At 39.3% G+C, this 16,825-nt stretch overlaps 1 protein-coding gene across 8 annotated transcripts in view; it reads right to left on the reverse strand.

The window, feature by feature from the left end:
• myo3b (myosin IIIB) overlaps positions 1 to 16,825 on the reverse strand; it is a 71,248-nt gene that overhangs the window by 31,899 nt on the left and 22,524 nt on the right. For all 8 annotated transcript variants that reach the window (XM_028590980.1, XM_028590978.1, XM_028590979.1 and 5 more), the window contains 14 exons: positions 14,478 to 14,633; positions 11,946 to 12,030; positions 11,737 to 11,853; positions 10,767 to 10,871; positions 10,330 to 10,413; positions 9,999 to 10,201; positions 9,823 to 9,921; positions 8,351 to 8,465; positions 8,149 to 8,275; positions 7,361 to 7,571; positions 6,417 to 6,564; positions 5,002 to 5,155; positions 4,708 to 4,796; positions 4,337 to 4,466 (listed from right to left, as the gene is read on the reverse strand). In XM_028590980.1, the coding sequence (XP_028446781.1) occupies positions 4,337 to 4,466; positions 4,708 to 4,796; positions 5,002 to 5,155; positions 6,417 to 6,564; positions 7,361 to 7,571; positions 8,149 to 8,275; positions 8,351 to 8,465; positions 9,823 to 9,921; positions 9,999 to 10,201; positions 10,330 to 10,413; positions 10,767 to 10,871; positions 11,737 to 11,853; positions 11,946 to 12,030; positions 14,478 to 14,633 (1,823 nt within the window). The remainder of the gene's footprint in view (positions 1 to 4,336; positions 4,467 to 4,707; positions 4,797 to 5,001; positions 5,156 to 6,416; positions 6,565 to 7,360; positions 7,572 to 8,148; positions 8,276 to 8,350; positions 8,466 to 9,822; positions 9,922 to 9,998; positions 10,202 to 10,329; positions 10,414 to 10,766; positions 10,872 to 11,736; positions 11,854 to 11,945; positions 12,031 to 14,477; positions 14,634 to 16,825) is intronic.

Raw genomic sequence — 16,825 nt, forward strand, 5'->3', positions numbered from 1 at the left:
ATGATGTGGATTATAATTATTCAAACACAGAGACGAGCAGGAAAAAAAAAAAAAAGACTTGTTCTTTGACAGTGGATTCAGTTTCAGAAGAAGGCCACATATGTTTTAGTTACTGAGGCAGTTTTTACTTTTGTCAATGCACTTAAATAGACATATGGTGAAAATAAAATAAGGAGTTTTTAATATAAAAGCTTATTAATTAAAAGAGGAGCAGGTGATGGGAATATTTCCCATCAGGTCATTCAGTCTTGAGAAACAGGCGGTGGAGGAGCGTCCCACTGATCTTTTCTGCTTCACGCATGTTGCTCTTGGCATAGACTTCCAGGAGAAACACAGAGTGAGGCAGAGCAGTGTGTGTGGGGGGAGATGTGTGTGTGTGTTGGGAGGGGAGGGGGGGGGGGCAGAGAGAGAAAAAGCCTTCCTTGGCATCTGTGCATTCACTTTGAAAATTAAGCCCAGCAAGAATCCTGTAGGAAAAAAAAAGCTCAAGCTGGCAGTTGTATTGGGGTTCTATTGACAAGAATAGTCAATGTGCTTGGGATTAAAAAGCAATCCTGCGTTCAATATGACACCTCCCTACATGCTTTTATAAGTGCCAGTGTGCGCCTTGTACTTCAGAAGCTGTGGATCGAGCTGTCGACATGGGGGACAATCAAAGTTGTAAGAGAGAGCAGCCTTCCCGAGCTGAGTGAGCAGAGGCTTGCTGGATATCTCCACCACTCTCCCGCTCTCTTTTTGAAAACATGTGATCTAGAAACTCAACTCAGCAACCAAGCAAATGAGATTAAAGCACCCATAGCCCTCCGCCACCCTCCATAACCACCACCATTTATGCCTAGAGATGGCTCCGGGGGCTGTTGATTTAAATGCCATCCACTACTGTCAGAGCAGATCAATCATAAAAAGCATGGTGTAATTGGCTTTTAGTGACACAACACAGTGTTGCATTTATCAAAGGATGTTGTACCATGTGACTTAGGAGAGCAGGCTCCTAGCTATTGATGTGTGGGGCCGTCAAAAATCCCACTGCTGACTCAAAACATTCTCCAATACCACGATTAGGGGAGAAATTGAACAAAAGTATCACTTGGTGAGTGTCTCTTTTGGTAGCGAGAATGTGTGGAAGTCTAGTGAAAGACTGGGGTGTCTGCCCACTGGGATGAAAAAGGCTTCTGCTGGGAGAGAACAAAGAGCCAAATGTGTCATATCGCTGGGAGATGCCTGTCATTTCTACACAGGAGGATCTCCTAACATGAAGGGAGATGGAGGGAGATGCAGAGGACGGCAGAACTGCAACTGTGGCTTCATGTGAAGATGTAAAAGCAATGTAAATTGTTCAACATACATCATGGTCTTAAACTTATAAACCCTGATATCCCACAGGAGAATATTGTGGAGCTTGTTTTATTAACTGACCTAGTGGTACAATTGTAAAATAGGAACAAGAAATATTTAAGGGTCATACGGACTCTTAAACATTTCTATACAGGTTATAGTCAAAGAATAGGAAGTACTCGTACCCTTAAGTAAAAGTAGCAATACCACAACAACAAAAATAAGATGTTACAAGTAAAAGTTAGCAGTAAAATGTCAATGTTATATGTCATGTTAATTATTATTACTTAATCATTACTGTGTAAACGAACGGTATAGCAGATCATAGTGAAGCTGATTTACCTACTTTATTTGCTGCTGGATGGTGCATTATATCATAAGCTAATCACGTTTTTTGGGTAAAATATTAATCTGTAACACTAGTAAAAAATAAATAAATAAATTAAGCTAAATTGAAGTAATATTATGTTCCAGGTGAAAAAATCTTTGATGCTCCATGAATATGTGAAATGCTCAGGTGGCCTACAGTATACGTACTGATAATCCAAAAATGACAACAAACTGCACCAGTGTAGTGCAGGTCTCATACCAGTGAATTTTCTTTCTACATATAACATCCATTATATAAGTGTTGAAACCCTGGCATGGATAAAATATGTCTTTATACGCCACTGTGTGTGAACTTTTCATAGGGTACACATCACTCTGCACATCCTCCACTGTCAATGTGCTCTGACAAAGGACTGGCAGTCTCAAGGTGCTGTGTGTGTGTACAGATGTGCTGTGCAACAAGCAGCACAGCCAGGCCCCCCCCACGCACGCATACACACGCATGCACGCACGCACGCACACACACGCGCACACACACACACACACACACACACACACACACACACACACACACACACACACACACACACACACATGCACGCTCGCACACACGCTCACAGTGACCGCAGGCTGCCCAAGCCCTGCTAGGCCCTACTGAGCCCAGCCAATTCAAACACTGTGATCCCCCTGATCTGGGAAAGGCCCTGGCTCTGATGAATTTGTCCATGCAAATACATTCCATTTCCTCTGACGAAACATGTCCAAGCCTCAAGGACCCACATTCTGCAAGGCTCAAGTGGACTCTCTATTCACCGCCTGGGAGCTTTTTACTTTCTGGGGCCCTCCTAGTTTCCTGCTGTTCTCCAAATATGACCTGCATCGATACTCCACCATTCTCAATCTACCGTGTGGAATAAGTGAGTGGTCTACTGAATATTAAATAAATGTGGACTGCGTGTCCTTGTTTTAAACCTTTGTTTTTTAAACAAAATATAACAGAGGAAAATTATGCAGTTTAGAGGAATTGTTCCTGCATCACTACACTGTTTGTTATGTGTGCCAGCAGAAACATTAACATTCACTGCATGTAAGTGTATAGTTTGACATCCCAGGTCCATTATTTTACTTCCATCACAGTGTCAGACTGCAAGTCTACGAGGGTGTCCCCTAGTGGTTACACTGTGAGGAGGCGACCCAGAGTGGATAACCACCCTGGTGTAAACCAGATTTCCATCAGATCCCTCCAGATAATGGTAATTTCACAGATAACAGTAAATCTATAATGTGAAGTAAAATGCAAATTAAATCCCCCCACAAATTTTACCCTGAAGAATAGATTTATAATTTTCTTATGCTATACTGTATCTCACTTTAAACGGTGCTCCATCTTTGCCAGAACGATAAGCCGGAGCAGAGCGTTTCATAGCTTTTATCTAATGAGATGATCTGCAGTTTTACAAACTGCAATAAGAAAATTGGACCTCCAACTCCAAAGAGCAGATTGCAGTCATACTGCCTTTACATGAACATGCAAAAGAATCTACTGTATATAAATACTGTGAGCTTTGGTAGAGCATTTTAGGATAAAAAGGCTCAAACTGCACAACACAGTAACAGTTTATTTCTGTGACAAATCATCACATTAACTTGATCCACCGGTCTGAATGGCAGGACACACAAAGTGCAGTAGAGGAACAAGGAAATAAAGAAGCTTTTAGGTCTAACAGACACTATGTCAGCAGCAGTAAACATTTCAGCATCTTAGTATCTATTCAGTGCCTTTGTGTGCTGAAATGAGGTGTTCACTGAATTTGTTTTTTATAGAGTGTGCTCCTCTGAAGCTTTTAATTGCAGAAAGGAAATGGCTGAAGGCTCCCATGTGCACAACCTGCAATTGAAGTTTACAGACACATCACACAGATTTCTACTCAGCTAAGGTGCCTTTTGTGAATTGAAGCTCCTTTTAATGCCACTGGGACTGAAAGCAGGCATTTACAGGTCCCTAAAAAGGAAGTGAATCACATAATGTGGCTTAGCTGAAATAAAGTAGGAAGCGGGAATCTGATAATGTAACACATCTATTAGCATTTCAGCTAAGTCAAGTGACCAGGAGGCCTCAGCCACGGCTAATGACGAGCACATTACTCTACCTTCATTTAACCAACAGAAAAGCGGTGGGAAGAGTTTCTTTTGTGTTCTCTAAATACTGTTTCTTCATCCCCTGGGTATTTAGAAACCTTATCATAAAAATATCCCACTGCACCCACAATCTGTAGATAGCATTCAGCAGTGGGAAACCAAGAGGGACAGCTTAGTGAAAATAAAAACAGAGCGCCGTGCAGAGAGCTGAGCCTCTCAAGAGATAATGGAGACTGCAGATTTATCCAAGCACGGCACACAGAGGCTTGAAACGAAGGGGGACCAGGAGATGCCTGGGAGCCGCGTTTTTAAGAAACCCACTTACCTGAACATTTATGGAAGCAGTAGACACAAGCACAATTCACAGAATACCACAGTCAGAACCCTGCATTGTTAACAATAGTTCCTCTAAAAGAAAAGTTTTCATTACCATTTCCATTGTGGTTAGCGGTAGAATAATGTTCCTGTCAGTGGCTGAGATGTTTCACATTGCTACAGTATATTTTTCACTGAGGCCTATATCATAGCATACCTGTTTTAGTTAAGGGGCTGGAGAATAGCTGCTGCAAAAGTTTGTTCTCTGATGTTCTCAGAACTACGATGATGTCTGCAGGAAGAGTGTCTCGGTTCTTCCCCAAAAAACCATTCACGCTGTACATTACCTGTCGAGAAGGACACAACATTACACATAAACTCTAAATGCTACTCACATTTAAAGGAGCCAATCTGATTTGTCTTTACCTCTGATAAGGCCTTATATTTTTCTGATCAGATCAATGAAATCAAGTAACATTTGTGACAGACATTTAAACATTTTAACTATTGTTAATACACTGGTAAATCTTTTTATCACACCAACGAACAAGGCAGTTTGTTGCACAGATTCATAGATTTATTTGATACCTTTCCTGCATAATGCTGAATCCCAAAACAGAGCTCCACATGTTTTGGTATCCAAAAGTACTTGCAGCGCAAATTGTCCTCAAATTTATCTGTTGGCAGAAAGGCAAAATAGTTAAATATACAAAAAGATGCTTTAAGCAGCACAGGTAGGAACATTTTAAAGTATCTAAGCTGTGTGGCAAGAGCTGCAGCTACATTCAAAGAAGCAGTGACCTTATGAACTCTTATATTCATGTTTCATGATTTTTGTTTGTTTGATGTCTGAGCATGTTGCAGGAGTAGCTCCAGTCTTACCCACTAAGGTCTGGTCAGTGGCCTGAGGGAAGCGACTCTCCTCGTCCATCAGGGACAGCAGACCCATGGGCTTCTGCAGGAACATGTCCAGGATGGGCCTGTTGTCCTCGTATTCCACCAGGCTGGCATCCACCCCCTCGCTCTGGTATTCCATCTAATTAGAACCAGTGAATATAGAACAATCTAGTTAATGATTTCTCTAAATGACCCAATTAAACAATCTGGGCTAAATATTATTTGTGCATGTTTGGGGGTAAAAAAAGAGTTTCTAATCAACAAAACCAAACAGCTGCAGTCAGCTAAGTGTGTCTATTGCTGAAGTTTACAGCATAATAGAGGGTTTTACTGAATGCATGAAACAGAACAGCTCTGAACCACCAAATAGAGCCACTTACTTATTCATAATTTATTTCACTTTGCAAATAACCCCGAGTCTTATCATATTATTGCATCTATTTAATTTTGGATCAAAAACTTCTTTTAAATATATATTTTACTAATAAAGTGGAACCAATGGATCTAAACTGTCCTCATGTTTTAGTCATTAACTCAGAATAATCAGTTTCTGTGTACAGCAAGACTGTAGAAACCAAATCAAAATCCCTTTTCCACAGAGCACCAGCCCTTCATCAGGGGCAGCTCGCACTTGTTTGTAGAAGAGAAACTTTTCCACAGGCTTAAAGGCCTTATTTTCAATTATCACTGCTGTGATTAATTTGTAAATGGTAAATGTTGCTTCCAGTTCTGGTCCTGGAGAGAGCTGGAAAATATAAATCAATGAGCAGAGAGTATTATCAGATTTTATGTGTGAAATCCTGCCTCAATAAATTATCTCATTTGTATTTTATTTTGTGAATTCTTCAGTGCATGTGTTGCTGTATGCATTTAAATCAAATGTAAAGCAGATAACTTAGTAACAAAATGTGCTACAGTAAATGAATACATTTGCCCTTCTTTACCTAGTTTTTCCTTTTAGAAGGACTGTTGCAAAGTTAAAACTACACAGACCAAAAGGCATTATAGCAAACTGGTTCTTGATTAATGTCTATTCATTTCCATCAAGAAAAAAAAAATCATCTTGCACTTCAGGGTAAACAACTTCATTAAATCAATTAAGAGTGTGATTTGGTGGTGCGTAATGGTATAAGCAATCATTTACACATCGCAGCCCGGCTAAAAGCAAAATGTTCATTTAGAGAGCATCTCTGCCCTGATGGATTCAAAAACACAAATAATACTAAAATGACTGCCTTCTCTAAGTGTTTTAAACTAGTTTTTTATACACAGTATTATTGCTGAGGAGTGTTGTGTGGATGCATTCATTCCAAGCACATCACATGACATGAATAATCATGATGTACTGTATTTGCACAGACATACTATATCAATAACCTCCCTCTATATGTCAAACTTACCTGTTCAAGGGCAAAAATGTGCTGGTTGAAGTAAAACTGGATCTGCTCGTTTGCGATGTTGATGCACAGTTGTTCAAATGAGTTCTTCTTGAAGTTTTCAAATCCAAATATGTCCAGGATTCCCACATTCATGACGCTCTCTGCGGCACTTCAAAGGAGGAAAAAGGGGACAAACAAACTTATTCTTCTATGTTACAGAACAAGCAAATCCCCAGCAGGCATATTAATTGATAAAACTTTAATGATAATCCAAGCTCAACCCAAATACAGAGTCCTGTAGTCTGATGAGAAATCATAAACATCAGCTTTCAAAAAGTCAGAGCTTCTTAAATGGGTTCATTTCAATCTCTATTGATTTAACCTCGAGTCATTTTCAATATATGCACAAACAATACTTATTTCTAAGACACAGCATGAAGACTTAACACCCTGAATTTCATATTCAGTGCTTGGAGCTGCTACTTTTCATGATCAGACACTGCCCGCTGTATGTAGAGGTCACCTTTAGCCTGCGCTACATGGTTGTTAATGGCAATAAGGAAACAGCAAAGATGACTGGAATGCAGACAGGAACTCTGGCTTTTATACATCTCAGAGACGACTCCTTGACAGTCGACGCTCATATTTATCATGGAATTCTTTTGGATCAATGAAAAGCCTCTTTGCAGTCTCTCTGAAGTCTTTTTAATCATCTGAACATTATTTTCTCTGCACGCAACTCTGTATCAAAAATTTATTAAAACTTTTTTTTGCTCTCCTTTTGCTTGTCTTGTGCTTGTCCATTGATATTCTCCTCTGCATGTTTGCATCTACCTCTACAGACTTCCATAAAGGTCATCAGCTTGGCAGAAACTCTGCGCAATCGCTCGAGATAATCGAAGAAGAGAGAGTAAGAGAGTAACAGTGAACGCCCACACAGATCTTCACCATTGGGACGCGCTCACCAGATATTCATGTCAGGCTGCAGCAGGGAGTTGATGCGGTTGACTATCCAGCTGAAGAGGCGTCCGTACAAGGCCTTAGACATGGCGTCTCGGACGTCAGCGGCTTTGTCCACGGTGTTGGTGCGGATGATGGTCTCGCCCCTGGTGACCACACACTGGGAGGTCAGCGCCTCCTGGAGTTCCTCAGTACCGATGCTGAGGAGAGACGCAGCTGAGAGAAAAGACGAGAGAGTTAATCAGTTTGATAATCAGGAGCTCATCTGCCTTAATCATTAGCATAAAAATAAGCCCCGGCAATCTCTTACTGTGGATGTCTTTCAGCTTCTTTACATGTTTTATGTAAATGGAAAGGGGTTCTGTGCTTTCAGATATATTATGGTTACTGCTTACAGAAAATGTTCCCCTATTTTCTGGGTAACAAGCCATGATTGATTGATTGTTTATTTTGCACATACAAGTGGCCACAAAGTCACAACATGTGTCACAAAATAACTATTATATACAATTAATTATATACAAAACATAAATTATTACTTTACAAAAAACCATAACACAGAGACCTGTGAACACATTTCTCAAAAGGGTTTCCTTCTTAAAACATTTTACTACATAGTGCAGTCCTTAAATCATCACACAAGGAGGATTAAAACATAGAATAGCTTCCTTTTTTAATCCCATCTAAACTCTTTTTTTCTTCAGGGAGACCATTGAACCTACCTGTTTCTTCGGCTAAAAGAACAGCATCACTAAGTATAAGAAAACACATCACCTAATGTAATGTATCTCACCGTTCTCTAAGGCCGCTGAGTTAGGCACTTCACTCTTATCCGTCTGGTGTTGGGATGTGATGGAAGCAAATTCAATATTGCCCGTGTTCAAAATGGCTGAGAGAATTCTGTAAACAGAGTTGACCTCCTAAAAAAAAAGAAAAAATACAAGCATTTCATTCATCTGCGACCAAATACTGTATTTGATCGAGTATTAAAGTACCTCTTCAGTAAAGCCAATATTTCGGAAGCACTCCTGAATTGCGTCAAACTGCTCCGTGTACAGTTTGCTGGAGACAATGTCTTGCATCACTTTGCGGTGTTGGCTATCAATATACCTGCAGATGCAATCATGAGTATTAATGCTGATGCTCCAAAATGATGGGAATGGAAAGATGTATTATGAACATGTCATAGTCAAACTGCTGTGCACTGTAAAATATTACAGACCCATTTAGTTATGTCCACTTATTTCTTATTTTTAACTGAACAAGCTTATACAAGTTGTGGATTTTGAACTCAACTTTTTGAGTTTTTGAAAGTTAAACTTGCATTTATTCATTGGGTTGACTATTTAAAAAAATGTATGTGTTGATTGAACTTGGGTTTGTAAGTTATCAGTTGAAAAAAAAGCGTGTGTGTGTGTTGCAACAAAAAAGAGCTGCCTTTCGAGTTTAAAACAACCTGTCTTCTTCCACGGCAAAGTTAAAGCATGGACACAATAAATTAATTATACATTGCCGATAAGTGATGTAGCCTATTCAAATTTCTTCTAAAATATAACACGTGTTGTGGCAAACAAGAAAGCACTAGTGCCCGGCGGACAACAACAACAACAACAACAACAACTTGTGAATTTCACTCAAATTGAAATGGAAAGTTCTTTTCAAAAGTCAAATGTTTAGCTCCACCCACATTTAGTCCAACCCCAATCTGCGTACTGCAGTCAGGACTGCAATTGGTTCATTGGCTGGCCAATTCCCATGATGCAAGGTGGTAAATAGAGTTGTGTTAAAATTTGCTGAAAAGTTTGCAGTTTGTTCGAAATACAAATGTAACTTTATGAATTCCGTTTATTAAACGTGTGCTTAGAATGTAGTGTTTTGTTGCCTGGTAATTGTCATTGTTGTGCTGTTTTTTTTTTTTTAAGTGACTTATGTGTGATAAGAGGTGGAGTATTACGGTGTTAGACGTTGAGCAGTAATAGGCTTCCATCAGCCATTTATCTGCGGCATGTCACTTTACTAGCAGCCATTTTATGTCAAGTGATGCAAGATCAGCAGAGAGGCTGCTATTTTGTACAGGGCCCTGGGGCGCCCCTCCCACCCCCCAAGCACCCATGCTATCTCCGCTATAAATGTGGTTATGTTGGTTTAACTTGAAACTGTGAGTTGAAATAAAACAGAAAAGTATGTCTGTTATACTAGGCAAGATAGGTTTCTTGCATTATTAAAGAAAATAAATTATCTGTTTTAACTTAAAGTATGAAGTTAAACCAAGTAATACAAAGTTAAATCAACTAAAAGAACAACTTTAACAAAACTAGAACACTGTAGTTACATCAACATCATTAACTTTAATTTCTAAGTTGAAACAAAGGCAGTCTTCAAGTTGAGTGAACTTCGATTTTCAAGGCAGCAGGGGAACTTGCATTTCCAAGTTAAACTAACATGACATTTATTACAGTGTGCTAACCTGGGAGGTGTCCTGTCTGGTAGCCTGTAAGTCTTCAGCTTGTCTTGGTGGTAAAGCCCAGCGTATATGTAATAAAATATGTGGAAGTTTTTCTCCCCACTGAAAGAAAAACAAACAGAGCAGTCAGAAGTGTGACAAAGAGAACGCCAGTCAGACCAAGCCAAAGCAGCACATACATAGCCTGTTTGATGACCCTCGACTTCTCCAGCAGGTTCTCGGATATCTTGGCCCCGATGACCGCTCCAGTGGGTGTGAACTTCATCTCCAGGTATTTGCCAAAGCGACTGGAGTTGTCATTGATAGCTGTGCAGGCGTTTCCAAAGGCCTCTACAAGGGGGTTCACCTGCAAGATCTTCTCTCGCAGTGTCCGATTGTTAGCCTGAGAGCAACAACATGTTTCTTTAATAAACCATAATTATTATAGAACTATACTTTTACATTCTTTCAGTATTCAGCATAAGTATTAACCAATTTAACAATAAAAGGATGGCCACACAGCTACTATACCTTTCCCAAGAAGGTAAGATGTTGAACAATCAAATGAGCGCTCTCTGTTTTCCCCGCACCGCTCTCGCCGCTGATTATGATACACTAAAACAAAAGAAAACAAAATCTAGTGTCTAAAACATCAAACAAGGAACATTTACATGATATCACATACTTTTTCCCTTTTTTTAACCATGTAAAAGTCTTGTAGAGAATGAAATCTATTTTTCAAGACAGACGTCACCGCTTTTGTTCAAAAGTGAGTACATATGCTACAAAGCTTATTCAATCGCTATAGGAAATAAAGCTAGATGTGATCAAAAATGTCTAGAACATCCTTCCCAAACATTTCAGTAAATTGTTGAATATAATTTTCTTTACAGATTTCCATCATCATTTTATCTGTTATACAGATACATATCTGAGTCTCCATTCATCAAATGTTTTTTGGGTAGTACCTGGTCTTTGCAGAATGTCACCATGCCTCGGTAGGCTGCATCTGCAGTAGCAAAGATGTGTGGAGGGTTGTCAGCCCGCTTCACACCGTGGTACAGCTTAGAGAACTAAGAGAAGGCACATGCAAAAGGCATATTTTTTTCAATTTTACCGATTTCTACAAAAAAAGATCCAAGATTTGAGTTTTGTTATAATTATGCAAACTCAATTTTCACCTGTTTTTATTATTTACATTAAACACTAACTCTAAAGGTGTGAAGACACCATGCGTCTACAGCCATGCTCTGTGAGGCTGTGTTTTAGCTGAATGCTAATATTAGTGTGCTAAAATTGCTAACATGCTGATGTTTAGCAGTTTACCATGTTCACCATTTTAGTTTAGCATGTTAGTATGCTAAGTATGCTAGTATTTGCCAATAAGCACTAAACACAAGGTAAAACTTTCGCAGGTATTTGGTCATAAACCAAAATATTGGACAAACTGAAATTATGACCTGATGGTGCTAGATGAGGGATCATCAGTTATCACAATTCCCGAGGGGATCATATACAGGATGTCTTCACCAAATGTCAGGACAATCCATCTAATAGCTTGGGATAATTCACTAAAAACAAATAATGTCAACCTCATGGTTGTGCTAAAGAAAAAGCCAGAGGATGATGATAATCTATTAAATAGTTGAGATATTTCAGTCTTGACCAAAGTGGTGGACCAGACGACTGAATGGCATTGCTATCCCTCGACACATGCCGCTAGTATGAAAAAAGAAAATGTGTTTGTGATGAAAGCAGTATTTTTTTTTACATTTTAGTTATATGTTTGTATTGTTATTCTCTTTTTCTGGTGTTCAGCTGTTGTAATATTTAAAATAAATACTGATTTACACTGACTTTAAAAAGAAGCCCTACATCACTTCCCTTTTGATTGGGAAAAACCACTGGGAACATTTGTGTGACTGGTCCATAACCAACCTGGGGAGAGTAGATGTTGAGATTCTGGAAAGGATTGAGAGCAATGAGGATGTCACCAACGTAAGTGTACACCTGCAGCTCATCATACCGCTTCTGGAGATGGCTGATTATTGTCTCCTAAAGAGAAGAAAAGAAAAACACACATAGCATCAAGAACACTGTGCCTTTGACTGATCAATACATGATGAAATGAACATATTATACCTTACCTCATCTAAGAACTCCAGGTTTACCAGATCATCATCAGGACAGCTCTCTATTATGAGGGTTTTACGAGTATTGATCAACTCCTGCCTGTATGAAGCCAAGCACATTATAATGCCTCAGAAAGCTGTAAAGTGACCACCAAATGAGAAACAGTAGTTTGACTGGCTGGGTGTAAGACCCAGTCACTTCCAAGGTTTGTGTGAAGCCCTTAAAGCTCTCCCAGGGGACACATCTCCCATTATCACAGACTGTGATTGCACTTCATCTGTGTTTTGACCTATCACTCTCCAAAGAGTCCCTGTGGGCAGAGGTCAACACGGAGCCAGCTGCCTCCATGGGACTGTGGAAAACCTCAGGGGACACCAGAGAGTGTGTGAAAGAGGGCTGTGTCTGTGAGTGCCTACAGCTTTACACATGTGTGTACAAAGGATAAGGTTGGTGATATTCTAGACTTGTCTTATTTTCATCAACTCCAATGAAAAGACCCAAACCAACACTGAATTGATCCTACAAACATGTATTGTCTGTGTAGCCAAAGCCTGACATAGCTTATTCATCTGTCAAAGAGCTCAATTATTGTCAAAACATATCAAAACAACAACAATGAGCCAAACAGTTACACTGGGTGTCAATATGATGAACATGTAGTTTGGTTTGAGTCAATCGAGCATTCGCTGTCCTGCTGCTGTCAATACCCACCAGGATTGGGTAGCATCATCTATTCGTAAATCCATCACTACATTTGTGTATAAAGTCCTTCCTACGTTATACCGAAGCATAACTACCAAAAATAACAGTTTTGAGTAACAGTGCCGGAAAAAAACCAAAGCGACCTGCATGGAAAAGATAAAACAGATTAAACTTTTGGAGAAACGCAACCCGACATCACGCTGCGATAGCTAATGATGTAACTGGCGATCAGACAAAACACAACGGCGTGTAATGTTATTTTTCACATATAGTCACTCAATATGGCCTTGTGCACCAGTTTGGAAACCACCATTTTGATAGACCTGCCAATTCTTGCAGCATGGCTAAATGCTAGCACCATGGGCAACACGATGGAAACTCAAACAAGCAACACAATACCGCCGATTGTGTATTAATCCCCAACTGAAAAAGCATTTATACTCCTATTTGAGTAATGTTTGCTAAAAAAATTACTTTGTTACTTTAAAAAATTAAACTACATACTTGTTTTAAAGATTTATGTTAACTAGGAATAAATGGTCTTGGGGCTAAGTGTAGGGAAGTCAGAAAGTAGTTAAAGACAGATTAACAAATTGTTGGCTTTTGTCTTTTCATGGGATTGACAATTAAGATAAAAATAAAAAACACCATCAATGTCTTTTACTGTTGGTATATGACAACTACTGAAAAAGCATCAGAACACTTCTTGTTACTACTCAAAAAAATTAAATATCTCATTCACAAGATGTATCTATATTATATTACAATAAATAATCAATCGTATAATGAAAAAAAATATTCAAGCTTCAGGTTAGGAATTGTTTCCTCCTCTGCCGTTCTATTCATTTTGTATTCTGAATATAGTGTAAATTCAACAGTGCAGAAATAAAAGCTGCATGCTCAATATGTGGTCCCGCTAAGTCATCGTGTCCCTTTGGAGAAGGACTTGAGACCTCTAGCCTCTACCTCTCTGCTTTGAAGTAAATCACACTATTCCACCTACGGCAGCTACTTTTAAGTTCTCTGTCTTTATTCTTATCTGGAGTCATTGTGTGCTGATCTGTGGCATGAGAGACTAAACCAGGCGAGCCCAGTTTTCGCCCTACAAGCTCCTAATCCCATTATCCACTTTCACTGTGGACAGGAATTCGGGATCAGGCTCAGGCACCAACTCTGCACACTCTCGGGAGTAAACTGAGCTGGCACAACATCAAGACTCTCAGTCAAGGGCAAGTTCAGTGAACTCTTCCACTCATTCATCTTTACACATTTTAGGATACAAACTCCTGCAATCACTGTCCCTGCCCCTTCATATCTATCTAACTATTCCAAGCAACTTGTACAGTAGCTACTTTTAAAATCTGTGAAGAAAATAACCCAACTCATCTTAGTCAAAACCAAGCAAAAAAAAGGTAGTACAGTTGAAATGTCACTTATTTTCAATCTTGAACAGAATATTTGCTCCATCATTGGTTTAATCAACTGGGTGGGAAAGTGCTTTGTACTAAGGACTCCCCATCAGATGGGTGCTCCATCCACTGGCCTAAATGGAGTTTATTAATCTAAGGTTAGTCAGCACAATCACTCCCTCTGAATTAGTCACACTCCCCTAACTTCTCTCTAATCACATACTGTAATGTCCATTACAGGGTGTCATCATCATCACTGTGTGTAAGAAGATGAGACCCTGCCCCCTACTGGACAGAAAGAATATCACCACTCAGTCAGTGCCCATCTGCAGCAACACAGATCTCCAGTGACAGCACACAAATGAAGCAACTAGCTTTGTCATTGTAGCATTTTATTTACTCTGCAATTTTAGAATGTAATATAAAGGGACTTACTTGGTTTTGGTTTTGCAGCCCAGTTCTTGCTGTTCCTTGATGAGACCAGCTAACTGCTGTGGTAGTACCACATCTTTGCCGTGGGCCTGCTTGATGAAGGGATGCTCTAGGAGGTGCGTCACAGATGGACGTGCTTCAAAATCCTTTATCAGACACCTTACGATCACAAAAATAGAGAAAACTTTAAACACTTATAGACAGACATAGCCTCCACCATTGTCTATCTGTTATTTGTCTTAAAATCAGAATTAAGTAAAACTACTGAGGAGAAATTGTCTCCTCACCTGAACATGACAGAATGCTGGTTTGTCTGGATCAGTACTGACAGACATCTGGTAGGGAGCTTCTTGTGTTCTTAAGTCTGGGGTCACTAATCTGTCATTCTCTGTCTAAGTACCACATGGTGACTATCACCATGCCCCCCCGAGTCCAAACAAGCCTTGCAATGGCACAGCAGTAATAAGTCCTATCTGTGATGTGCAGTGTTTGCCAATAGGTGACATCTCTTTGTGATACTGCCCAATGCCCACAATTCAGCATCAGTTAGCTGCTGATACAAATGGTTGCAAAATATTGACTGTTAAGCACCACACACCTAGGGGAACAAAACTGGCTTTCATTTCTGACAGTTTTGATATATTGTGAAACAAAAACTATGAAAATAAAACACTGTAAATTCCCACCTGAATGCAACAATTCATCCATCAACAATTCACTTTTGTACTGTTCAATTACTTGTTCAGCTAAAGACTTTAAACGTCTGAATGTGTGCGTGAGCACTACAACACCAACAATTGCAGGCAGAGGCGAGATAGGAGAAAAACACCAATCTAATTCCTACCACTTAATCTACACTGGAATTCTGTTTCTTTTATCAGTTTGTTTGGCTCTGAAAGTTAATTCCATGAATTCATTAGCGTCAGGACATTAAGCAGAGGTTGCTGCTATTAGCAGGGCTGTGCTGGCGGGATGCTGAACGGCAGGCCACTTTGTCACAGAAGTCAGCTTTCTGGCTGCACAAGTGCAGACACTGGTGATGGATTTATTATCACCACACACACACACACACACACACACACACACACACACACACACACACACACACACACACACACACACACACACACACACACACACACACACACACACACACACACACAGGGCTGAAAAGGCTTCACAAACAGTCTGCAAAGCTTGATAACATTGTCCAACCTCCCAACATTAAACTCTGCTGGGCTTTGTTCAAGGAGATTATTTCTGATATGCTATCACATAATCCATTAACACAGATTACAGACTTTCAATCCAAAAAGTAGCCAATGAATACCATTGCAATTACACTTGTAAAAAGTAGAAAAAACTAATATCACTACAATATGTGTTGGCTGTTTAAGGGGTAACATGCCTTGACTCTGTCCTGACCAGTCAGTAACTCAAGTGACACAAAAAAAAACCAACAGGCCTTCAAAACAGATGGTCTGTTTGTTTTTTCAATTACTCCTTTTCAGTTAATGCATTTCAATGCAAACCTAAAACAATGTTAGCTGGAAACCATGCCCACACAAATAATTCTCCAGACAAATTGAATTTCATTTTCTCATTATGGTTCAACCTCACACACCTCTGCGCCGTATATATTAAGGTTGTATATTCTGAGCAACCATTACGAGCCACCTCTGACATTATTAGCTTTGCACAGAGAAGGAAATGATAAGTTATGGGCCTCAGATAGAACTGATAACTCAGGTGAATTAGCTTGTTCCTCTGTGGCAGATTTACACAAATGAAAGTCAATGAACAGGAAGACGAGAGGGTTGGTAGAATCTGGCTATAAAATATCAATTTCAATTCCCTTTATGTTTACATGCACATTACCGCCTGCTGACAATGTACTAAAGCTAATGTTATGCTCTTCCTGATAAAAAAAAAGTTATCTCAATATACATTTTATCATTTCATGCTGGACAAATGCTATATATAAAAAAGAATTGGCTTTTAATATGTTCAAGAGTAGCTGCTCAGTAATGTGTATCATCTCAAGTACTGCATATAGCATCAACAGCAGATGTTCAACATTGCTTTCAGTCACAGATTCAAGCAGATTTAAAAGTAAATTGGTGTCGTAAATGATATACATTTGTATATACATTTAATGTTTGATGTTGAACTTTTCTTATTTCATGTTTATTATATTTTTACTGTGGTTCAGGTTATTATTTGCAATCATTTGTTTCCCAGTGACAACAGTTCAAATTTCATATTCATATTTAGTAACCAAATCAAAGTCTTAATTAACATTAATGTGTGGGATTCTTATTGATATATACAGTATGTATATATACATACAC

Source organism: Perca flavescens, chromosome 11 (genome assembly GCF_004354835.1).
Source record: "Perca flavescens isolate YP-PL-M2 chromosome 11, PFLA_1.0, whole genome shotgun sequence".
NCBI lineage: Eukaryota > Metazoa > Chordata > Actinopteri > Perciformes > Percidae > Perca > Perca flavescens.